General features: G+C 42.6%; 1 protein-coding gene and 1 long non-coding RNA gene across 5 annotated transcripts in view; one reads left to right on the forward strand and one right to left on the reverse strand.

Annotated features, from left to right (window-relative positions):
• Nucleotides 1-25,974, reverse strand: part of MGLL (monoglyceride lipase) — an 85,610-nt gene that overhangs the window by 38,087 nt on the left and 21,549 nt on the right. For all 4 annotated transcript variants that reach the window (XM_048858744.2, XM_048858740.2, XM_048858739.2 and 1 more), the window contains exon 3: nucleotides 23,303-23,409. In XM_048858744.2, the coding sequence (XP_048714701.1) occupies nucleotides 23,303-23,409 (107 nt within the window). The remainder of the gene's footprint in view (nucleotides 1-23,302; nucleotides 23,410-25,974) is intronic.
• LOC125640304 (uncharacterized) lies at nucleotides 15,334-23,336 on the forward strand. The gene is made up of 3 exons (XR_007357761.2): nucleotides 15,334-15,431; nucleotides 22,176-22,370; nucleotides 23,230-23,336. It is a non-coding gene; the product is annotated as an uncharacterized LOC125640304 (long non-coding RNA).

Below are 25,974 nucleotides of genomic sequence, written 5' to 3' on the forward strand. Positions count from 1 at the left end.
GAGCCAGGATATTTTTAGACAAGCGCATGCACACACATACATTATTATTTGTTGCCTTGGCAAAAAAAGAAAAATTGGAAACGGGCAATTTTCTAGGCTAAAATTATTAGTGTCTTATTGCTTGGGATCTGAGAACTCCTGTGAAGCCACTTATAGTCTTTACTGTGCTCAGATGATAAACAAAATGACCAAGTATATTAGAATAGCTGTTAATTCCAACAGCTAGTCCAGCAAGGTAAAGTGTAGTTCAGAATTTCGGTCAATGTTAAGGATCCAATTCAGCTCTGGTATAAGCAGGCACCCTCTTTTGAGTTCAGTAGAATGGCCCCTCCTTAAAGGAAGGTTGGATTCAGCACTGAGCTTTGCTTTCTTTAAAAGACATTATTGGAAGGTGATATTGATAATCCCACAGCAAAACTTCAAAGTGAGCATGTTGCAAAGTAACAGGTTCTTTGCAGAGTTCACTTGCAAACAGAACTACAACTGAATTGACAATATTAAAACTAACTCCTGCAAAGCACTGTAATATGGGGGATGCAATGGTGATGTGAAAAGCATCGTTTAGCTAGCTAGTCCTTGTACCAGCCCTGCCTTTGAGACATTCACAGCAAAATCTTTACATAGTTTTGAATGGCTTGTGAAGGAGTCACGGCAGATGTTCTGTCTCCTTCCAATACATCTCTCCGCATTCATGGGAGATGCAGTTCTTTATTCAGCTACTTTTGAAATGCAGTTTCTGAGGCCAGCACTGAACCCACTCTCTTCACGCATATTAAGGCAACAGGCTGACAGAAATGGATGCCCTAGTCTATTGATTAACTGTGATCCGTCGTCCTAAACTGTTATATAATGCTGCTGCATGTTGTTAAATAGCCGTTGAGTTCCACCCCAAAAGAAGCTGCATTTCAGTAGGGGATGAAGGGATTGCTATCAAATATTTTCTTCCTCAGGAAGAAAATCTCTATATAAATTTAAGATCTATAATCAGCAATGCAATCCGTAGGCTGTCTCTAAGGAACTGTATATCCAGGCATTAAGTGGTTGTGCTAAAGGCCCTGTAACAATTTTTCACTGTTGCTTCAGCAGCAACTGGACAGTGTTTGATTGCCTCCAGGGCAGAAGGGTGACAGTGGCTAATATTAGAGTTTGTCTCCAATGACCTATCACCCTGGGAACTTTAAGATGACACAGGGCTGTGATGGTTGGTTGGTACACCCCCTGCGATGGGCAGGCAGGTGTTCAGTTTTTACTTTGGGCCCAAGAGGCCACAGCCCCTCGCCCTTGCTGGGCATGCTCCTGGTAGAGGGAGTATATAAAGGGAAGCAGCTCAGCTCAGTCTGGACTGGCTGAGGAGGAGACTAGACCTGCCGCAGGCTCCTGTGGAAGAACTGCCAAGATTGCTGAGGCAGGGGACCCTGACTGCACTGCGGAGAACCAGTTGGCTGTGGGGACTGAAGGAGATGCCAAGCCACTCTCGGCTGAGGAGATGCCTGAGGCATGCCTAAGGGTAGGAAGCAACCCAAGGAACATGTTGGGTGATACAGAGACCTAAGCCCTGCATCAGGGGAACTGGTTTCGCAGAGGCCTGGGTGGGAACCTAGTGGAGTAGGGTGGGCCCGGGTTCCCCTTCCCTCCTTGCACCTGTGCCAAGGCGCTACTGCCAGGGGCTGTCAGTGCTAGGTGCTATTGCTTTGGGCTATTGATACTGCTGCTATATTGCCTGGGGTTGCTGACAGCAGGCACTGCGGCTGGGGACGATCTGTACTAGGTGCTACAGCTGGGGATTATCGGAACTAGGCACTACTGCCTGAGGTTGCTGAGACTAGGCGCTACGGCTGGAAACTATTGCTACTAGGCGCTACAGCTGTGGATTGTTGATGTGAGGTTTTGGACACTTGCCACTAGGCCTTGCTGCCCTGAAGGTAAGGGCGGCTCTGAGAAGCCAGACCATTTGATGTCGTGACTGCAGTAGAGTCATTGGAGTAGAGGTTCATTGCAGTAGAGGTTCATTGGAACCCTGTCGTCCCATGTGGCAAGGACCAATTTCTATTCTGTTACACAGGAAAATTCTATTGAGTTTATTGGAGTTATTCTGGCTTCATACTGGGTACAACAGTTCAGAGTTTGGCCCCCATGCTGATCTTTTATGAACAGTGAGGGGGGCCTATATATTCTGTTTTCCCTGCACATGAGTTAAGATTCCATTAATGGGAGTGAGAGTTTCACACCCACAGGGAGAGAAAATTAATGTCTGTAGCAGCCAACATTTCCTTGCTATTTTTAATCTAGAAAGATTGCCAGAAAAGCACCTGAAAAAAATGCACAAAGGACATGTTTTTTTGTTGCTTTAGAACTACATGCAGTATAATTGGGTGCATGTCTTTTTTTCTATTTATAAATAAGAAGAAAACAAATCTACCTACATTAATTTGTTGGTCAAGATCCAAACAAAAGTCCTTTAAAAACAGTTGAGGTACTAACTCAAAACACCAGGGTTTCCTCTGGGGGGAAAAATAGAGCTGTAATGGAGCTATGCACTATACTTCATGATCACCATCACCCCTTTATTTCCCAGCCATTGTTGGCATGTGGATCTGCTTTCCCACACGCACATGCTATTAAGTCCTAAATGACAGCTTGTTTAACCAGAAAACGTTTCCATTTTTCCTCAACAAAAGCCATTCATTTCTCCCTCTTCTGTTTGCTTAAAGACAGTTTCATTCACCCTGCCTGAGAGTTCTGTACAACCTGTTTGATTGTTCCTCGTCTAATAGAGTTGCAAGTTAATGATCCACCTTTTGATCTCTGAGTCGGGAGCCCTGTCCAGTCCATTGCAAGGCTTTCTGCATTCTATTAACTTTGCAGACTGCATACATGGGCCTCATATATTTTTATGACTGAGAAAACATGCAAATCAATTTATCTCAGGAAAGACAGTCCTGATTCTTCTCTACTAACGCTTCAGAACGGGCACCAAGAGGAGAGGAGACAGAAAGCAGGACATGGAGTCACATTTAATAACTTCATCCATGCTGCCTTCTCTGCTTGGAACTCCTTCTCTATGCAAATATCTCAAGGGCCTTCTTTCAAACCCTATTTCTCCTTCCATGAAGACCACCCAACATGAACCCACATCAGTAAAAAAGCTGTCACTCACCCACGCTATTTATTTTTAAAAAATAAACACATGCTCTTAGTGCTCCTAGTACATTCTGTTTTGCCGGTAAGATTCTTGGGGCTGGGAGTGTATATTGTGTGCCTTAAGTACTGTTGGTATTTTAATGACTAGTAAATAAATTTTATGCTTTTTAAAACGAAAAATGCTGCAGGGCATTGCAAAGTATTTTATAAGTTAACCCACCAAAAGTATGTTCGCCGGGCAACATTTTCAAATTCATGAATTTTGGGCCTGAGTCTCTACTACCTGGCACCTTGTGTTGTCAATTACACCTGTGCAAAGTAAGTATGGAATTAGGTATAAGTAAAACACCACTATTCTGAGCTGGTAAGATTTTATATCCACTTTGCACAAGTTCCTTGAGTACACAAGGCGCAAGGCAGTTGGATAAGTTAGACAGTGGTGTTTGGAAATATTCCCGTCTCACCATGTAAATACCTGGGGAACCAGGATGGCAGAAAATAGCTCAATTCATCTTGGCATGTAGCAAAACTGTCTTCCTTTCTTATTGCGGATTGATCTCACTGCTACTGTTTCCTCTAGTCCTTAGCATTTGGTTCCCTTTCTCTTCAATCCTCTTCCCTGTGATTCTGAATACTTTATCATATGCTCAGGGAATACAATTACCGGAAGAGTTGGGATCAAATACACACGTTATCAACTCTCCCTGCCCTATAACTCAAATTAAAACCACAGCTGGTTTGCTGTAGACAATGAATAGCACCTGACAAAATTGTGCTACTTTAATGTACCATGAAAACCCACATTTACTGCTTTTGAACCGTCAAAGATCAGGAACTTGTATGTTGCTCTTCGGCGTTGCCAGAGCTATGCTACAAGACCTTAAAGCAGCCATAAAAGGGGGTAATCCTTATCTTGCTGCTCTCTCTGCACCAGCGTAGGTTGTATGCTCGGTGTGGGAAAAGGCATGTGAGGGTAGGGGGGAATGGGGTCACGGTGGTCCCAATGGACTGCTTCAGCCAGTGCAATTTAGAACATCCCTCAGGCTGCTCTAAGTTACACCAGAAACTGTTTATGACCCCACATCTGGGGACTGGAAAGGTGGCATGGAGCCACCTTCCCCCTCCCTCCCCATAGCTGTACTGAGCATAAACTTGGCACAGCGGAGGCTCTTGGTCCTCTGTACCTTAGTATTATACAAGATGCCAGGGCTTCCCAAAGCTCTTTGTCTTTTTATTCAGCTCCAGAAAATAAATGCAGCTTAAAGAATGCCAGTTTTAAGGGATCTCGGCTGGTAACATTTGTCTTTGTATCATCTACAATTCAGCAATTTTTTTTTCCAGGCTGAACAAGAATTTTCAAATTGCAGACTGCTGCCAAACACTGAACAAATCACAGCATTAGAGATGCTGTTGGCATAACAGCTTTTCCCCATGAATTGAATCAGTAGATAGTCTCTTTCGAGAAATTAACCGCATTCATGCTGTGGGTTGGCACATCTCTTTGACATCTGTTTGATGCACTGAGAAATCTTGCCCTCTGGCGCCCAATGATTGATATTAGTTATTTTAACCCAGGGGAAAGAAAGCTGAAGATGGGAGCAAGAAAGCCAGGCCCAAAGCACACATTTTAAATAAAATACAGAGTAACTTTAGTGCCTGGCTTGCAACAAATTGGGTATGCAGGTGCAATTATATGCACAAACTGGGTAGGCATGCAGGTAAATAATCAATTGCGCATCTCACCAACCATTTGTACATGAAATTACCTGATGCATTCTTGTAATCTGGATAATTACACATACAGGTTGGGCATGCAGTTGCTTGCATGTCTTCCACCCAGTTGCATGCTTAAATTATTTTAAAATCTTACAGTTTAGATGTTCTGAGATGCACTGTGAGTAACGCTCTTAAACATTTTACTGTAATTTTTGCCTCCTTGAAATATTTGTATTTCATTTATCCTAGGCAATAAACTATTTATTGCACGGACCATATCTTGTTTTAAGGTTTTTGAAACATCATTCATATCTACAGGCAACATGCTCAGCACTTAGTCAGGGCTTTTCATTTATAGATCTCAAAGCTCTTTAAAAAGGTGGGTCAGTATCATTTTCCTCATTTTACAGCTGGGGAAACTTAGACACAGCAAGGTGAATGAAGCAGTTCAATCCTTGAAGGGGCCATTTAGGGATCTAGGGCAAAAATTGGGGATTGGTCCTGCTTTGAGCAGGGAGTTGGACTAGATGACCTCCTGAGGTCCCTTCCAACCCTGATATTCTATGATTCTGTGATTCTAAGTGCTTTTGTCCCAAGTCACAGAGTGAGGCAGGGCTGAGAAGAGAAACCAGGTCTCTGGACTCCGCACTTTGTGCCCTATCTACTGTAATGAATTATAACAATAGTAATTAACCACACACCAATCTGAATCATATATGATATGCTGTAGATCACTGTAGGGAAGTATTCCATGCAACACGCTTCTGTGGCCACTGACACTGCTATTATATCTACATGTAAGAATAGAGTATCATGGGCCTGATCCAAAACCCACTGAAGTCAAAGGGAATCTTTCCATTCACTGCAATAGACTTTGGATAAGGTTCTACTTGTGCAACTGAGAGGACTAGTAATGAGTTATGAAGCTTTTTCACCTCAGAATCATTAGACTGGGGCTGGCCCAGGTTGGGACTGACCAAAAAGTGTTATCCTCTGATGGATGGATGAGTGGTGGCCTTTGTGAAATGAGTTGGTGAGTTCTCATTCCAGTACTTCACGAACAGGTTTCCCCGTCACAAAATCCACCACCAGAATAGGCAGCCTCATAGCTGATCTGGTGGGAGATTTCATAATGGGGGCAGCATAAACCTTCAAATGAGATTTAACACATCTGGCCACTGGCTGAGTGAGATCAAATATTTTTCTTTCGCAATCCTACTCTCTTGTTCTATAGAAGAGGGAGGTACTATCAGGCTAGAAAGAATGTGGCTGTGAAGCTGGAAACTGGCAGGTGGTTAGAACGTGTGCCAGATGCTAACCAGATGCTCTGTTCAGTGTCACTAATGGGCTCACCAATGAAGATACCCTCACTGTCAAAAGCTTTAAAAGATGAAGATTAGACTTTACAAAAAATTCCAGGAATCTCTCTCCCAAATCATCAAACTGACTTTTAAACTAAACGTAACCTGGTTTCGCAAAGCTGCCTGTGCACCTCCGTCAACTGGAATAAAGGAATTTTTCTGCATTTTAAAAAAAGTGGTACCATATATGTTTGTTTATTTTCTTAAATAACAGAATAGACATTATAACCCCTGGGTGAAATCCTGGTCCTACTGAAGTCAATGGCAAAGCTCCCTTTGACTTCTGTGGGTCAGGATTTCACCTTCTAGGAAAGCAACAATCCTACATAGGTGAATCAAATACAAACCACCTCAAACCCTACAGTATAAACACTATAACAAATATTTACAAAGGAAATTATCAAATTTAAGCTCAAATATAGATCTCGCTGCTTCTACGATATCTACTCGTGACCTGTGGGGCTTCCTAAAGGGTCATGTGCATCAGTGCCCTTCATCCATTCTGGCCCTGAAAGTACAAAATCTCTGCATGACCCCCAAGTAGGAATCTCGTAACTAAAACCCCACAGAGCCTGATTCAGCCACCCTCACTCACGCACGTTACGCTGCAAGCAGCCCATCTTTCTGTGAGGCTACTTATGGTATAAACCGCTCCTCAGTGGGTTTGATCGTGAGCCTAGCTGCATTCCTGATCTGGGGATTATAGGAGCATAGGGTGGCTTTTTACTCCCCTGTGTGTGCAACAGAGACTGTGTAGTGGGGAGACGGCCATCCCCAGGTTGCTGTCCCCCTCCTATACATGTGAGCAGGCAGAGACAAGGAGAGTGCAGAACCCTGACTCCTTCCATCTCCCCTCTGTGCCCAGCTCGTCTGACACAGTGGAGGAAGTAATCTGCATCAGTAAAACGGCTGGGGCAGATTCCTTCCTCCTGGAGCAACAGGTACAAGCACAGATCAGATCTGCCCTGCTCCTCAACAGTGCAACTAAAGGCTGCCCCCTACTCAAACTGAATTGTATGGTGACACTCCAACCTGATGTAATTGGGTGGCAGAAATAGGCCCTCTGAAAATGAAGGAGGACAAAGTATTCCTTTTAAGAGCATCGGGGAAAATAAATTTTGTTATCCTGGGTTAGGCTATTCGTCCAGTGAGTCCAGTATCCTCCAAACTCAATGATTTGGAGGAAAGCAAAAAACCCTTCTACAGAGTGCACCTGCTGACTGTGCAAAGGTGGGCAGAGCAGGAAAAATTCCTTCCTAATCTACCTGGCTATCAGCTTCCATCTTCCCAACATTACTAATGTTCAGAAACAGTCCTCCACAGACTGGAAATTGACTCTCTAACTGCATGCAGCAGTGAGTACCATAAGTTGAACATATGCTGCGTGAGGCTGTATTTCTTTTTATTTCTTCTAAATTTACAAGCCATTAACTTTAACAGGTGATATCCTGTCATCTGGTCTCAGGTTTTGGGACAAGATAAGATGGAGGGATAGGGTAAAAAAGAATTGTCCGTCTCAACTGTAAGTGAAACATTCAAATAGATGGGCCAATCTCTGCTTTTGTTCATAACGTATAAGACCAGGGTAGCTCTACTGACTTCATGCGACATGAACTTTACAGTTTGAGAAAAGAGAGCAGAAATTGCCTCAAGGCACTTGGTTCTAAAAATGTATACAGTGTATGTACATTGTTTACTAGTGAGATCATTAGTATTTGGGCCTGGATTTTTAGAGCTGTGTGTACAAAAATCCACACTCAGAATTGGAGAGTGGCAATTAGGGCCAGAATCATGCTCGGTACTTGGGGATGGGGCATAGAGCCTTCCTACCACTTCCATGGTCTGCATAAGGGTCAGGGAGTTTTGCAGTTCCTGTGATCGGTGCAGTGCAGGGACTGCTTTGTCTCTACTCCCTAGGTGGCATATGGTTCCCCCAGGGGAGAAGAGAGAAGGCAGGGCCATGAACCTGAGTGGCATTCTGGGATTCAGGAGAGACAGGTTCAAGTAACAGCTCTGCCACAGATTTCCTGTGTGACCTTGGGTAAATCATGTAGTCTCCCCGTGCCTCAGTTTCTCATCTGTCTCACAGGGTGTTGTGAGGATAAATGCATCAAAGACTGTGAGGTGCTCAGGTACCATGGTCATGGGGGCCATTTTAGCACCTGGGATGGCTGACCCTCACACACTGGCAGGAGGGAGAGATGCAAGTGCACAGGCTGTATGCCATGAACAGGTGTCGTGGCAGGCATGGGGAGCTCAGAGAGGGCATGTTGCTAGCTGAGTTGTGCCTAGAATGCATCCTCTAACCTTTCATAGCTGTGATGACAATCTAAACCAGAAACCCGAGTTCATCCAAGGAACAGTGAATACATTTAATAAAACAAATAAATGGCATTTCTATTTCTTAACATTTAAAAGTAATTGAGTAATGGAAGGGACACTGTAAACCTAAAAATGACCAACAAACAAAATTAATGTCCTCTGTGTTACCAGCAGCACCCAGGATTATTAAAAAGAGAAGAATTCACTTTTGATTATCAAATGGAAGAATTTCACTTTTGTTTATTGTCAGTCACATTTTGAGGGGTTGGGGGTCAAAGTGCAGTACTTGGCTTGCAGATGCTGTTGGGGAATATTTATTTCTTTTAAAATAACTGTCTCCAGTTTTTTAAAATATGAAAATATTTCTATTGGTTTTAGGGTTTGTAGATGTTTGTTAAAAAAAAACAATTTTGGGGCAAATGTGAAATGATACATGACCCTTCAAAAGCTCTCATGACAATTAACAGACGTTACTATTTATAGAAAATCAGTTCTGCCCTGCTATTTACAGAAGAAACTGACTTATTTGACTCAGGACTGGGAGCCCTATAGCTATGTGTCATATTTTGTGAATGAGCAAGTCAATAAACAATAAAAATAGACCCCAAAGCTGCTGCAGAACAAAGGGTGCTTGGGTTCATTTATTTTGACAATTGCACTTCAGGCCCCAACGCTGCAATTGGATCTATGTGGGAGGACCATTATGTCTGAGAAGAGAACCTGTTTGAAGTCAGCAGAGCTCTGCAGGGGTTTGAAACTCCTTCTGCATGGATCCAAATACAGGACTGGGGCCTTCGTTTTCATCAGCTGATAACACTCATAAGGCTAATGTACTGTAATGTATTTAACAAAAAACGATGACGTCTTATTACACCACACACCTGTTAAATCCTTGCTATGCTACATTTTTACACAAATTCTAAACCATGGAGCTTAGCAAGGTTAGTGAGGTTCTGACTCCAACTATGGCTGTTGCTTATTTATCCTGTTTTGGATTCTGAGGAGCAGGTAGGTCAGAATTTTTATTTTTAATTAAGAAATCTAAAATATCTTCCATTTTTCTCTTTCACATGTGATTCTGTCCCCGACTCTCCTTCTCTTAGTTTGGGGGTTGTTCAGTTCGGCTGTAGAAAAACCTACAGTTTTACCTGTTGGTTTCCAGCATAGGGTACAATAACCATAAAAATGTAACTGAGATGAAATAGCAAAGCAGCCCATAGAATCAACAGGAAAGCATTTCATAGAATCATAGAATATCAGGGTTGGAAGGGACCTCAGGAGGTCATCTAGTCCAACCCCCTGCTCAAAGCAGGACCAATCCCCAACTAAATCATTTAGCTTCACTTCATAGAGTAGCCCTTCCCTTTCCATTGCTTGTGTCGAATAACAGAGCACACATGGGACCTTCTAATAATTCTACTCCTCAGTTTGCTGATAAGTGGGGGGCTGATCCAAAAAGCGCTCAGATTTCCCCCAACTCCCACTAGCCACCAAGGGATCTGAGAGTCCTCGGTGCCCTGCAAGAGATACTCAGCAACACACAGAGAAGGAACTATTACAGCCAGTTTTACCCTGCTTAGATGACAAACTGAAAATCTGTGTAAAGATACATTTACATGGGAGAAGTCATCGGCAATTGCCTCATAAAACACAACCTTTCAAATTAGATGTGGCTGACAAGTAAACAATAGGAAAACCAGTCAGTTGATTGTGTTAATGAAATGCTGTTGCTATGGAAAAAATTGTCCCGGTAAAGGTGAAAACACATACACTTTTCTTTCTGTACCACGCTCCAAGAGGATAAGAAATCAAGTTCAAAACAGCTCCTTGAAAATGGATCTGTCATGATCATGGGTACAACCAAGGACTGTTTTTAAGGGGTTCATTTCCTTACACCCCCCCCCCCAAAGATTCAGATATAATTTGGAAATAAAGTGCCCACTGCCAGCTACTGGAATGATCTGCGAATCTACACAAGGCACATGCCGTATTTGCCCTGTGACTTTTTCTTCCCTTTTTAGTCTGAAGCTATAGGTCCTTCTGAATAAACTCTTACAGGCAGCTGCAAATGGGTGTAGTTGCACGGGAGTCAATGCAGGTACACCGATTCACACCAGCCCTTAGACTGATATTCATGGAAAACCTGACAGCTGCACAGTCACCTAGGGAAGCAGACATGATTAGTGACGTTAAATCGTCTGCTCCTTCATCTGCAGCTCCAGTAACAGAAACATCTGGCTCTTGTCTTTCCATCTTCTAATGGGAGCATGCGGATGAATTCCTGAAACTAGCAGTGCAGTTTTATTTTGGGGCAGGGCAGGAGCTGTTGAAAATGTAATGACAAGGGGCTGTCAACTGTACTTTGCTAATGGTAAAATATGGAACGGTTACAAATTATGGACCAAAATCTACCCTCTGGGACACTTTGATGGAGTTATTCTGGATATGCAACAGTGCACATGAAAGCATAATTTGGCATTTGCTATGGGAATTGGTTTACATCTTGAAGAGGTACCTCCAGAACACAACACTATGGCACTTGCACAGCTCTTTGAGCCACCATGGTTGAGGTTCCCTGAACCAAAAACTTGTAAAATTAAATGGAACTGCTTCTCCTCTCACTTACACCCACACAAAACTCATGTATCTGCAATGTCTTCAGTGGTAGGTTAGAATCATAGAATCATAGAATATCAGGGTTGGAAGGGACCTCAGGAGGTCATCTAGTCCAACCCCCTGCTCAAAGCAGGACCAATCCCCAATTAAATCATCCCAGCCAGGGCTTTGTCAAGCCTGACCTTAAAAACTTCTAAGGAAGGAGATTCTACCACCTCCCTAGGCAACGCATTCCAGTGTTTCACCACCCTCCTAGTGAAAAAGTTTTTCCTAATATCCAACCTAAACCTCCCCCACTGCAACTTGAGACCATTACTGCTTGTCCTGTCCTCTTCTACTACTGAGAATAGTCTAGAACCATCCTCTCTGGAACCACCTCTCAGGTTCACCTAACTCATATAGTTGTACATGAGAGGAGAGTCATAGCCAGTGTACAGTAGAACCTCAGGGTTATGATCACCATAGGCGCCAACTCTGTGGGTGCTCCAGGGCTGGAGAACCCACAGGCAAAAATTAGTGGGTGCTCTGCACACACTGGCAGCCAAGCTCTCCCCTCCCCATGTCGTTCCCCCCCCCCCCCCCGAGCGTGCTGCATCCCTGCTCCTCCGCGTACCTCCCAGTGCTTCCTGCCGCCAAGCGGTGCTTAGGACTTTCCGGGAGGGAGCGGGGAGTAGCTGGGACATGGTGCGCTCAGGGGAGGGGTGGGGACTTGGGGGAAAGGGGTGGAATGGGGATGGGAAGGGGTGGAATGGGGGCGATGGCGGTGCAGGGGCAGGGCCAGGAACAGTGGGGGGTCGAGCACCTACTGGGAACAGTGGAAGTCGGCGCCTATGACGATCACCTCAGGAATGGGGGTTGTTCATAATTCACTCTGAACAAAATGTTATGGGTGTTCTTTCAAAAGTTTACAACTGAACATTGACTTAATATAGCTTTGAAACTTTACTATGTAGAAGAAAAATGCTGCTTTCCCTTTTTTTTTTTAGTAGTTTATGTTTAACACAGTATGGTACTGTATTTGCTTTTTTATTGATTGGTCTCTGTTACTACCCGATTGTGTACTTCTGGTTCCAAATGTGGTATGTGCTTGACTAATCAATCCGTGACTCTGATGTTTTGTAACTCTGAGGTTCTCCTATATTTACATACATGGGGTTCCCATATTTGGACTCAGAATCTGATCTCAAGTCTACTGAAGTCAATACAGTTACACTGGTGTAAAGCCTGTGAAAGAGAGGTTGACTCAGACTCAGTGACTTCACTGGAGTTACTCTGGATTTACACCAGAGTAACTGGGATCAGAATCTGGCCTTTGATTTGTATCACTCTCAAGGTAGTATTGCAGGGCAGGGGAGAAGGCTGCATTAAATCAACCACTGGAAAAAAAAATCTAGCATCCTTTGCTGCTGTCAAGTGTTCTGTTTTGTAACCTGCAAATCTCCACTTGAGGATTAGGAGCACGATGAGTAGTGTCATGGCAGTTCCTCCTGGCACACTGCTCAATGAACAATTCCTGACTGCACACGTGGTATAACAGCAGGGAATGGAGCTTCTGCCCTTTTTCAGGCTTAGCCCTGTGGCTCTGAGAATCATGACCTGCCTGAGTCTGAGCCTGTGAGAACAATGCTGGGATGTATGTACCCACGCACTGTGTCAGGCAGGGATAGAGTCAACTGCCTCCAAGGGAAGGAAACAGGGAGTTTGCTCCAGCAGGAAAGAGAGGACTCCCATCTGGTTCATCAAAGCAGTTCCGTAAATGAGAAAAAGAAAAGGAGTACTTGTGGCACCTTAGAGACTAACCAATTTATTTGAGCATAAGCATGGTGCATCCGATGAAGTGAGCTGTAGCTCACAAAAGCTTATGCTCAAATAAATTGGTTAGTCTCTAAGGTGCCACAAGTACTCCTTTTCTTTTTGCAAATACAGACTAACACGGCTGCTACTCTGAAACCCGTAAATGAGAAGGAAGTGTCCTAGGGGAAGGAGGGAGCAGGGCTAGGAGACTCCTAGATGACTTCTTCACCAGAAGGCATGAAGACCACAGAAACATGCCTTTGACTGTACTCCTCACTAGAGGCTTTAAGTTACAACTGTTTATTTCCCTTTTATTTTGCTTACCTCTCACCGGAGCGAACCTGCCTGGGTCTGACAGTGCTCTCTCACCTTTGGCCAAAGTTGCCTGTGTTCCGTACAAATCTGGTATCCCCTTACTCTTATGATTGATAGTTATTCACCTCAGATGAAAAGAATCATGGGGCTGGGGTTGAAGGGAGTTATTTACACGGAAAGATGGAATCCCTTTGAGTGTCCGGCATGAATAATATTTTGGTGTTCCTCATTCTGGATCTTTGTCATGCAGTGAGCCCCCTACTGGGGCAATGGCAGGTTGAGAAGTATGCTCTGTAAGTTAGCCAGCAGTCATGGGCTCTCTGGTAAAAGGTATGTGCCTTAACGAGACAGTGCTTTGTTTCTCCTGTTTGTTGTTTCCCGTTTTTAAATAGTATCTGGTATTATGGTCTTGGGCCATCCTTGTGTGAGTGCCAACAGCAAGGTGATTATGTCCAGGGAGCAGCCGTTGAGAAACCTTACAGAACAATCCAGTGACACTTCTTCCTCTGTTCATTATTGAGAGTAAATTAACTATGAAAACCGGAGCAGGCCAGCCAGATCTGACAGTATGTCTAAACTTGTTCCTGATTTTTTAAAAAAGAACATGTTAATGTTTAATTGACATGTCTAATGACATGTTCCACTCCCTTGGTTGAATGTGTATTTGTGGCAACTCTACATGCAACCTTGGTGTGCAATTTTCCATCTTTCCTGACTGAAAAACAGTCCCTGGGACTGATTCTCCTCTCATTTACACCTGTGTAATTCTGGAGTAACTACACTGAAGTCCATGGAGTTACCCTAGTTTTACACCAGTGTGAGAGGAGAATCAGACTCCCTGGGTCTAACAGCTGGACAGGAGACTGAAAGTTGAATCCTCACTGCACTTCCTAAAGTAACAGGGGGGAAAACATGCTGAGTAAATCCATGCCTATGCTCCAAATCTGGATGCTTTAAGGTAAGCATTCCACTACAGCTTGTGCCACACTGTCAGCTATATGCTGTCTCATTGTCTGTTTTTAGTTCAGTGTGGTCCAACCGCTTCCTGGTATGACAATGTTGTTGCATCGTACTTTACAAGGGATTGAGCCAAAAATAAAAATTACAGTTGCATTTCTCTGTATTAATATGTGGTCTCTTCCAGCATGAGAAATGCTGTAGGTATTTGCTTTCATGACTCATCAAGTATTTTCCTTCTGTGTTACAGTAACCTTCTTCAAATGGAAGCACTGTAAAATATACTGTGGGGCTCAATCCTATGTAGGCAGGGAATTTGCATTTTATGATCCTGATAGGTCATATTCAGATCTTATACACTGCTCATGCTAAAAGACAGATTCACTATTGAGATGACTGTACTCCAAAAGAAGATGGCTATGCAGTTCTAGAACGTGACCTGCAGATGACCTCCTCTTTAATAAAAGTACAACATGGAGAGGCTACCTCCATGTCCACAAAAGATGGACCCAATGCATGTTGAGACCTGTGGGCTCTATGGGCTGAACCACTGAATTAAAGAGGAGGGTGGCTGCCATATGCTCCACTTCATTCAAATAAAAGGCCTTGAAGTCAATGGGAATGGGGCACTAGGGGTGGCCTTGGACTCCTGATAAATTGCCAGTGTGGCCCTGGTTTGGGCCAAGTGAAACATAATGCTAAAGTCTGAGCTCTCATGGCATCCGAGGGCTGTTTGGGACCATCTCTGCTATTTAAAAATAATTACATATGTACAAAGTTGCTGAATGTAACAGAAAAGCCCATTCTAAATTGTGCTTGGGAGTCATGGGGTCATTTTGCCCCCTTAGCAATAAAAATAATACTCTGCACTTAGAAGAAAGCCTGTGTGTAAGGACGTCAAATTTTATACATATTTAATAACCCCCACAAGCCTTTTACAGACAAATTCATGGAGGCACAGAGATTAAATGCCGTTGCCACGCACTCACGAAGTGGTGTTGGCATTTTAAATATAAAATTAAATTCTGCTCCATTATAAGGGATGTAGAGGGTCCACTTCATCTACCAATGAGGTACAGCCACCTCAGGGGTGAACCATGGTAACTATCAGTGCACAATACCACTCAGCAATTTAAAGGAGGAAGCAAGAAAGAATGCAGTGTCCAATCAAAAGTCTGGACTCAAGAGAAAAGGCTTGTCAGGCTCATGGTAAGTTTGGGTCATCTAGCAGAATAAATCGTATTTTCCATATAACATAAGGGAGCTCTGTTTGAATGTTCTGTACTTTCTTAGCGAGACAAAGTGGGTGAGGTAATATCTTTTATTGGACCAACTTCTGTTGGTGAGAGAGACAAGCCAACACGGCTACAACTAAACTGTTTTTCTTATCAAGTTGCCCCTTCTGTTCAGCTACACAGTACTACAGACCTAGTTCCCCACTTACCAGAGCTGCTGGAGATAGGCATGACAGGTTTCATTCTGACTGGAGCTTATCAGCTGTAAGCAACTGGCTTCCAAAATCATCTGTGGTTAATTTAACTTTTTTTTTTTTTCCAATTTTGTCAGCTGCTGCTACTATGTCCTGAGAAAAGGATGTCCTTATACCTCCGACGTGGTCAATTCTCTACTTTAAAGTTAGACTTTTAAAATTAATATTTAAATACAGTAGAACCTCAGCATTACGAACTCGGGAATGGGCGTTGTTCGTAACTCAGAAATATTCGTAGCGCTGAATAAAATGTTTTGGTTCTTTCAAAAGTTTACAGCTGAACACTGACTTAATTCAGCTTTGAAACTTTACTATGCAGAAGAAAAATGCTGCTTTTAACCATCTTAATGTAAACAAAACAAGCACAGAAACAGTTTCCTTACCTAGTCAAATCTTTTTTTTTTTAAACTTTCCCTTTATTTTTTTAGTAGTTTACATTTAATATAGTACTGTACTGTATTTGCCTTTTTATTTTTTTTTGGTCTCTGCTGCTGTCTGATTGTATACTTCTGGTTCCAAATGAGGTGGGTGGTAGACTGGTCAGTTCGTAATTCTGGTGTTTGTAACTCTGAGGTTCTACTGGAATCAAAATCAGTTAGAGCCAACTCCTCATCCTCCCACCATCCTCATTCACTTGGCTAGACCCAGAGCTTCCACACAGGCCGGGGACGGAGGAATCCAATAGTCAGCATCAGCAGAGCTGCTCTAGGGGTCCACTTGCTCTTGCAGTTTCAAGAACTGCTTGTTGGGGATTCTACATAGCACTTGAAACCCTATTAGGGTGGGAGGGACCATGGGTGGAGGTGCTGGTTTTGCCACATGCTAGGCAAGATGTGTGTCTGAGAGTTTTTCAGCCAAGCTCTAGGGGTATCAGAGCTTTGCTAAACTTTCCCAGCTTGAGTTCCCATAAGTGAGAGTTGGCAAATGGCAGGGGATTTTGGTCTACGTTATTACCGTGGGGCCCTTTGTCTCTAGCTCTCCAAACCAGAAATGGCATTAACTGTTGTAATATCTAGTGTAGAGTCATGCGATAATAATGCTTTGCACGTTTACCTTTCGTCCCATGATTTCTAAGTGCTTTACGTATGTTAAATATCACCCACAATCCCCCGCAGTGAGACAGGTCAGTATTGTTCTCTTAATCTTACAGATGGAGAAAGTGAAGCTCAAGGAAGTTACACTTGCACTGTGAATCAGTCGCTGAACTGGAATGAAACCAGGGATGACTACCTGTCCTATGCCCCAGCCAGTACACAACATTGCCTCTCTCTCAAGAGTGCAGCAATGTTTCTGGCTGTCTTTCCTTTACTTACAAGGAGGGGCATGGATTAGATGCAGTGGTGAATTCCAGGGATTGCTGCATGGCTCCCATATAATAAATAACATGGCTAGAGATTTAAAATATTATCAAAGAGCTTTTGCAGCTGAGGTAATATTCCGATTACCATTGCTCTGATCAGGGGCTTTCTACGCTATAGTTCTTATAGCTATAAGAACTACAATTTAAATTTATGGCTTCATAAATCCATCCTGCCTTGATCCCGGGGGCTGGACTAATAACCCATTAGCAGCCCCTTTCAACCCAAATGATCCAGTGATCATAAAATATTTAGAGACAGGTCAAGCCTAGGTAATTTGAAGAATAAAGATTATTTCTCCCTGCAGGGACTGTACTGCAAAGTCTAACCTGAAGCTCTGAAGACTTTTCCCTTACTGGACTGTGCAGACAGCAACTCAAAGTAAGAGAGTAAGGAGAAAATGACCTGGCCATAGCCCTGTCTGACAAAGGAGAATGAGTTCTGTGACTCTGGAGAATTGGAGACCTTCCAGAATCAAATCATTAGTAAAGTTATTAAAGGAAAGATACCAGGGTGTGAAATTAACTTCACCCGTATATAGCTAGACTGTTTACAGATGGAATGCATGGAGATAGCAGGGAAATGCAAGCCAAGATCAGGACACAAGGTCTGCAATCCTTTGATGCCACTTGTTCATGGTGTTAAGACCACTTGATTTGCATAATTGGAGACCTTGTCCCCCCTCTCTTGGCCCACCACCAATGTTGCCCTCCATGGTGTGCTGTTGAGAATCAAATCACTGGGCACAAGGAATCCTAACAGTTCTGGGCACAAGCTGTCCCCAGCTGGGATCACAAAGACATTTTCCCCCAAGCAATGTCCAAGTAACAGTCTGGAGTTCACACAGCCTCCCATAAAAAAATCTTATAGTAGTTACTGTCAGAGGGAATATGGGACTGTGCCTCATGGCAATTTAAGTTCCTGCTGCAGAGAAGCCAATATTGTTTTTATTCTACCGAGCAGTCTTTGAGTCACAGAAATCAGAGACAGAATATACCATTAGGGCTCACTGAGCTCACCCACAACCATAGCAAGATTGTTCCTTGCAGAACATTACAGAGTGCTTTGTCCAAACCAACTTAAACTCCTGCCAAGGCTTCCACCATCCCCCTGTGGGACTATACTGGAGTCTGATTGACCTTATTATTAGGGAATGTTGCTAGCCAGACATTTTCCTTTCCTTTTATTACATGAGCTGATGCTTCTCACATGCAGAACCACCCTAATCCTTGCTCTTATTAATGCTGATACTCAATCATTTACCCCCACCCCCAGCCTGTACATATTTAGTCCTTTTAACCTTTCCTTATAGCTTTCCTTATAGATCAATCCTTCTCAGTGCTATGAATAAATAGAAGACTTCTGTTCTCACCAACAATGGTCTTTTAACAGTTGCAAGAACAAAATAGCGACCCTGCTGAAAAATCCCAAACATTTGATGCATTTTTAAATCTGTAGCTCCAGCTGGTTTCTTCTTTTTAAAGTAAGTATGGAATCTGCTGAGAAAATGAATGGAAAGCATAAGCATGAGTGGATCTCTGTCTGAGGGGACTTCCAACTGACCTCGAAAGCAAACCACATACGAAGTAGCAGCAGGGTACTTCAGTTAGGAACCACCTAAATAATCTATATACGCTAGAAGAGCAACATCTTTCCCTTCATTCTGATCTGACTTTACAGATCCTTCAGAGCATGAAATTCACCTGGTGGCCCTCTAAGTTTCAAAGCAGGGTGAAAGACTGGGAGGTGTCTACACATTCTGTGCCTCAGAAAGGGGAGACTTTATGGGAGCTCTGAACATACCTGCACAGATGAGATGCGCTGAGGGACTGCATACTGGCACTGTGCTTAAGCAAACTAAGTGGCTAGGAACCTCCCCGTAGTGGGGATGGGGAAAGGGGTCAGATTATTTCATCCTTCCCCCGCAACGACAGCCACTTATGTTACACTCATAAGGAGCGCTAGCAAGTCCATGTAAAAGGGAAAAAATATTGCAACATGTCCTGCAAAGGGATAAGAGAGAGGTAAATACAAGATTCTGATTTCTATCTACAAAAATCTAAATACCTTAGTAACTGCTATTAGTTGATACCCACCTATAAAAGTGAAATAGTGGTCCTTTTAGGCTCTGGTCATGTAACGCAATCAAAGTAAATATAAAACTCACCACAACAGACAAAACAGGAGAGGGTCTACAATGGAAAAATTGGAGAGAGTCCAGCGAAGGGCAACAAAAATGATCAGAGGTCTGGAACACATAACTTATGAGGAGAGGCTGAGGGAACTGGGATTGTTTAGTCTACAGAAGAGAAGAATGAGGGGGGATTTGATAGCTGCTTTTAACTACCTGAAAGGTGGATCCAAAGAGGATGGATCTAGACTATTCTCAGTGATAGCAGATGACAGGACAAGGAATAATGGTCTCAAGTTGCAGTGGGGGAGATTTAGGTTGGATATTAGGAAAAACTTTTTCACTAGGAGGGTGGTGAAACACTGGAATGCGTTATCTAGGGAGGTGGTGGAATCCCCTTCCTTAGAAGTTTTTAAGGTCAGGCTTGACAAAGCCCTGGCTGGGATGATTTAGTTGGGGATTGGTCCTGCTCTGGGCAAGGGGTTGGACTAGATGACCTCCAGAGGTCCCTTCCAACTCTGATATTCTATGATTCTGATGAGGGTGGATGGAACACTTCACTTCAAACTTTAATAAATGAAAGCACTTTGCATGTGAAAATGAAGCCAGGTTCTCTATCCTTCATTTTCATTTTCTTTGGCTCTTAGCTTCATAGATCCCCATCCTAAGACAGCCTATCTAAAGGATGTGTCCAAAACAGGTAGCAATCTCCCCAATCCACAGAAAACAAAACATCACCAGAACTTGGCTGAATCTCCAACATAAATTTGTTGCTGATGAGTGACTCCTCACTGTGTCCCCAATAAATCAAAGACCTTCCAGGGCAACCAATGTAGACATATTCTCTTTTTTTTTACTATCATCAGAGCTTCACAAAAAGATAGGTTTCCTCTTTTTAAATTAAACTGACGGCAACACAGAAAACATTCAGTACTTGGAAAATAACTTCATGAAGTGAGAGGGAAGGTTGAGAGTACAAATCAGTAATGTAAGGGTTAAAAACCTTACAAGAATGTTGAAGTTATTAAAAAACAAAAACAACAACTATAAAAAAAAACCCCCAAACCCAGCCACTATGAATTCAGGAAATTCAGAATTGAGGTTAAATTTCAAAGAAACCCAAATGTTATGAACATCTAGAAATGCATAGCAAGGTCATCCAAACAACCTTAACACTGCCCCATGTTGCGATGCCCTGAGTGAATCCAGGAACTTTGCCATAACATTTTCCATCCATAACAAATAGGTTTATCACAAAGGACCACAAAAGCCAGACACTGGAGACAATGGAGAAAATCTTTCTATATTACAAAGGAACTCTTCGTTTTTTCCTCTGCCAGATGCTCTCATGGTTTATCATAGGCTTAGCACAAAACAAAGTAATGTTTGACTGACTATTTTGGGAGATGTAATGGAGAATTAAGCATTCTTGTGGCATTAAGTTATCATCAGTTTGGGAAAATTTCCAATAAGGGAAATTTTTTTACCATTTAAGGCAGTCTGTTACTGTGTCTGGAAACTTCTATTGGACATGTTTCAGAGTAGTAGCCGCGTTAGTCTGTATCCGCAAAAAGAAAAGGAGTACTTGTGGCACCTTAGAGACTAACCAATTTATTAGAGCATAAGCTCATGAAAGCTTATGCTCTAATAAATTTGTTAGTCTCTAAGGTGCCACAAGTACTCCTTTTCTTTCTATTGGAGAGTATGCCCAAATAATATAACCTGATTCAGAACAGTTTCTTGCAGTGTTGTTGTAGCCATATTAAAGAGACAGGGTGGGTGAGGTAATATCTTTTATTGGTGACATTAACTTCTGTAGGTGAAAGAGACAAGCTTTTGAGCTACACAGAGCTCTTCTGAAGGAAAAGGAAAAACGAAGAGTTCCTTTGTAATATAGAAGGGTTTTCTACATTGTCTCCAGTATCTGACTTTTGTGGTCCTTTATGTGACAAACCTGTTTGTTATGGATGGAAAATGTTATGGCAAAGTTTCTGGGTTTACTTTTCTGAAAAGCTCGGTGTGGCTCGAAAGCTTGTCTCTTTCACCAACAAAATTTGGCCTCTCTCAGAACAGTTAGTGAGCTGAGTATCTTTACCGGTTGCAAAGTCAATAATGATGCTCTAATTTGGATCCTGCTATTCAAAGAAGGTAAGAAAAGGAACGAAAGGAATTGTTCTCTGTTCATAAAAGAATATTTGCCATTCTCTAGCCTAAAAGATATTCAAGGCGACACAGAGTGAATACGCTTCTCTTTATATAGTGCAGTAACTCCTGACAGGTACCTTTGCTTTCAAAGCTCCTTTTCTGTCTCGAGATGTGGTATTCTCTCCCTATTAAATTTACACTATAAAGTGCTGTGTCTTGTTGCTGTTTCCATTTCCAACCCATTAAATATTATTTTTTAAATCTGCTACTTCAATCTTGTTAAAAGTTTTCTTGTGAGGAGCAGAAGGAACTAAAGCAAAAAAGTAACAACAGCTCCACAGTCCAGAGTGCCCAGATCTTCACAGCTCTGGCATTCAAACAAATCGCTTAGGTGTGTGCTAAAATTCTGCATAGCTCCTATGTGGAATAACAACAGAAATCTGGGTGGCTACAGAGGCAGCCTGGCATACAATAGGACATCTGCTCAACACGCTATATGATCTTTCTCATCAACTTTATGCCACATGAGAAAAAGAAACACTTTCCACCTGGATAACTACATACATAAAGCCTGACTAGCCTCACTTATGCAGGTGTAAATCAAAAGGAAGTCTATTGAAATGAATGGCGTTACAGTGGTGTTAAAATTCCATAAGTGAAAGGAGAAACAGACCCATACTGTCTGCAAAGACTTTTCTGTCCTGGCCAACTGCCTGTTTGCCTGTTGTTAAAGCCAACCCTGTATGTGGTGTTTCATTCACTCTTCATACAATCACAGCATTGTAAAAATATGACAATTAACTTGACTACCAGACTATCTCTATCCTAAGGAAACCTAGGGCCGATTTCTGCTCTGAGACACCAGTACGGCGTCTCAAGTGTATATCTAAAAGGAGAACGGGGATGTTGGGTCTCGCTGCGGTTTTGCCATTGTTCCTGAAGACCAGATGGGCCTCTGCTGGATCTCAAATTCCCTAAACTCTGAAGTGTTCAGATTGGTGAGACACCTCAGGCTAAATTCAGAGGTAAAGTGTACTGTGACGTAATTTACATGTCAATAAGTGTGTGTCAGAGGGGCCGGGGACTACAGGCCAAATTATGGTCTTGATTTCAGTCAAGAAAAGCCAAAGATACTTAGCAGTATCTACACTGTGAATGCTTCACTGCTCTGAGTGACGTATCTAGGACAACCTAAACGTTAGGTGCAGACCAGGCCCAAGTTACATCAGCATAGATTCATACCATTTCTACCACCCACCTCTGAATTTGGCCTCACCGCTCATCCACTGCCCTGATCAATCCCATTTATTTATTTTGCTAATTTGTATAGCATCTATCACAGAGGCAGCTCTATGCAATGATAAAAACAAAACAAAGGCTTAAAGGAGCAGGAGAGTGGCAAGCTGTGAGTGCAGGAAAAGGCAGGAGGGGACTGCTGCAGGACAAGGAAGCAAATCATCTAAAATATTGTTGGACTGTCCCAGTTCATGGGGATTGCTAAGAGAGGTCACTCTAACCCTTTGTCTGTTTGTGTCCTGAGGGAAGGCCTTCAGATTCAGTGAGAGTGTGAAAGACACACTGCCATTTCAGCATCAACTTGGGGTGATTCAGGACGGCAGTTATGGTGACCCTAGCAGGGAGAGGCAAAAATCCCCACCACAACCAGAGACAAGGCACAACAGTGACAATCCCATAAGGAGAGGGTAAAAATAGTGTAAATGGTGGCTCCATAAGGACAAGGCTGAGAAAACCCAAGGAACCTGCGTGGCCATTTGATAGATAGGCTAGATTAGACAGGCAGTACTACATGATGCATTAATCAGTCCATTCCCTTTTATGCTGGTCTATAATAAATTTATTTTCTTTTTTCTTCCTGCTGAACAGTTTTAACTCCATTTACCTCGCTTACGGCCCTGATCTGCTATATGTCACATGCTGTTTCTTTTATCATACTCACCATGGTCATGAGCAAATACAAACAAGTTAAGTCCTGTCAGCATCTGGGCTAAGTCATCATAGCGGCCGCAGTGTTCCCCAGCACCATGAGCGATAAACACAAGGGCCCTAAATGGAACATCAAGGTATAAAGCATTAACTTGGAAATCAGCCTAGAAAGGCACCAGAGCTGTGGGTAAAAATAGCATTATCATTTTATCAACAAGCACCTCAGACATCAACAAATTCAAGCCAGGTAAATGTGGGGCCCGAGTGGCATTTAACTGATGGTACCATGATGAGGAAGGGAGCAGATTGTCCATAAAGACCTAGGAGCACAGGAGAAGAAATAACATCACATGAACCTGGAACAGATGGCTTGATGGTGGCAGGCCTTTGGCTATATGTGAACCAGCTGCACACTGGATGGATGTACTGTACTTTTCCACCTGGCTCAGCACGAGGCTGCCACAATGGGAAGCTACAGGTCAATATTGTAGGTGGGTCTCTGTAACTCTCCTTTATCAGGCTAATTACATTCTGGACTGGACTTTGCTCCTATGGAAATCAATGGAAGTGTTGTGATGGACTTCAGTGGAATCAAGGTTAGGACCTCTCTCTGTAGTTTCACCCAGATATATTATTATACACTTTCTGACTTAAATTGTTGTTCTTACTTACATTGCTGCACACAATGTTAAATGCTTACAGGATTTCAACAAAAATATGAACGCAAACCAGAACCCAGGACCTGAGTTGAAGTTTGGGGAATGCTGGACTTGATCCCAACATCAGTGTTTTTACCCATTTTCAACCCAGAAATAGCTGCACTGAGTGAAGTGATTCCTAAACAGTTACAGCAACCTTAGGCTCACAGAGCGTAAACCACTCTCGGATCCTGCTGTGTGAAAGGCGCTATACAAATGCTCCTCACTAAGGACTCACATTTTACAAATTTCTTACACGTTCAGAGGAATATCATCAAATAATGAAAATAAAGGTTTGAGTTTGGAGAAATTTTCCTGTGTCTTTACTGGACAGTATTTATAAAGCATGTTGATTTTGTTGTAAAAATAATTATGGCCGAGTGAAACTCCAGAAGTTTGCTCTGATTGGTAGATCTTTTTTCACCCCTATTAAATTTTAGTGTCTCAAATCTGAGTTATTCATTTAAAGGTGTAATCTGTTGTCAGAACACCTGTAACCACACTAGAGACCAGAGACCGCTACTTCAAGTTTTTCAGTACTGTATATTTAAAAAAATCCTAAAATGAACTAATAATAAATGGTAACAACAATTTACATTTAGTGAAATCTTCAACCCTATTTTCACAAGGATTTTTGATACAGCTGTAAAAGATGTATTCACACAAAGAAACTGCTTTGATCTTAGTTATATTTAAACTTAGAGACAATGCTAGATGCTGTAGTAATCACTGCCCCATCTCTTTGATTAACACTGATTTGCAAAATAATTGCTAATGCTAGACAACCTGACAGACCATCCATTCAAACTAGACAGGCTTCACGAAGCAAAGAGTAGATTCTCTAACAGCTATCTATATAAGGTTACCCTGACATTTCATTAATGCTAATCAGTAACAAGAAGACCAGGAAATGTAGCATCCCTAGCCCTGGGTGTTAGAGAGCATTTGATAGGCCACACTAGGAGTTCCAAAATGACCTGACATACAGTAGTAATGCCTTGAGTTAACATTTCCCTTAGAAAAGGCTAAGAGATCTTAAGCTTTCAGAACAAGGGGTGTGGGGTGGGAGAGAATTTGGAAGCAAACTCAAGATGACTAATGCACATTCTTTAGATCCTGCTTGCTTTGCTTGTCTACAAGTCAAACACCAAACCAAAGTAAGGGAATAAAAAGGAGAAATTTTTTGCCGGTCTATATCTGGCATTTCCAAGGTGTCCCTCACCATGGTTTCCAGGCACAACAAGTAGTTTCTCAGATGACAAGTCATTTAAAATACCAATAACATACCAGGTGACCTTCATGGTATGCAATTTCTGGTGAAGTGAGCAAGCCGGTAAAGTGAGAGCATTGTAAGGAGACATTAATTGCTACTTTATCTTGCAATTACACTGGAGGCTAAATTTTGCTCTCATTCATACCCATGCTACCTCACTGACTTAGAACTAGATCAGCTAAAGTGCTGAGCACCTTACTGAAATATGTGGAAGTTGAGGGAGTTCAATGTTTCACAAAATTAAGGGTATAGGGCCCGATCCTGCAGCCTTTACTCACAAGTAATTCTTAGTCCCAAATGACTGCAACGGAACTAGGATATAGCAGTTCCGGAATTGGATCCTTAAATGTCATGTGGCAGGGACCTTGTCTTTTATTTGCCTGCAAAGCATCATGGATAAAATTCTCAAATACACCTGAGGGTATGTCTACACAGCAGATAAACAGCCATGGCTAGCCTGTGTCAGCTGACCTCAGGTTCACAGGGCTCGGGCTGTGAGGCTGTAAAACTGTGGTGTAGATGTTCGGATGCAGGCTGGAGCACGGGCTCTGGAATCACCGTGGACTCCCTCCAATCATAATGCTTGTGAAAAGAAAGAAATACAATACAGCAAATAGGAAACTCTTTTCAATTTTTATCTTAACGTTCCTTTTTTGGTGTCATTTAAAGTTAATACAGATACACTGCAGGCTTTAGCACTTTGTAGGACTGCGG

This window comes from Caretta caretta, chromosome 7, assembly GCF_965140235.1.
Source record: "Caretta caretta isolate rCarCar2 chromosome 7, rCarCar1.hap1, whole genome shotgun sequence".
In the NCBI taxonomy this organism is placed as follows: domain Eukaryota; kingdom Metazoa; phylum Chordata; order Testudines; family Cheloniidae; genus Caretta; species Caretta caretta.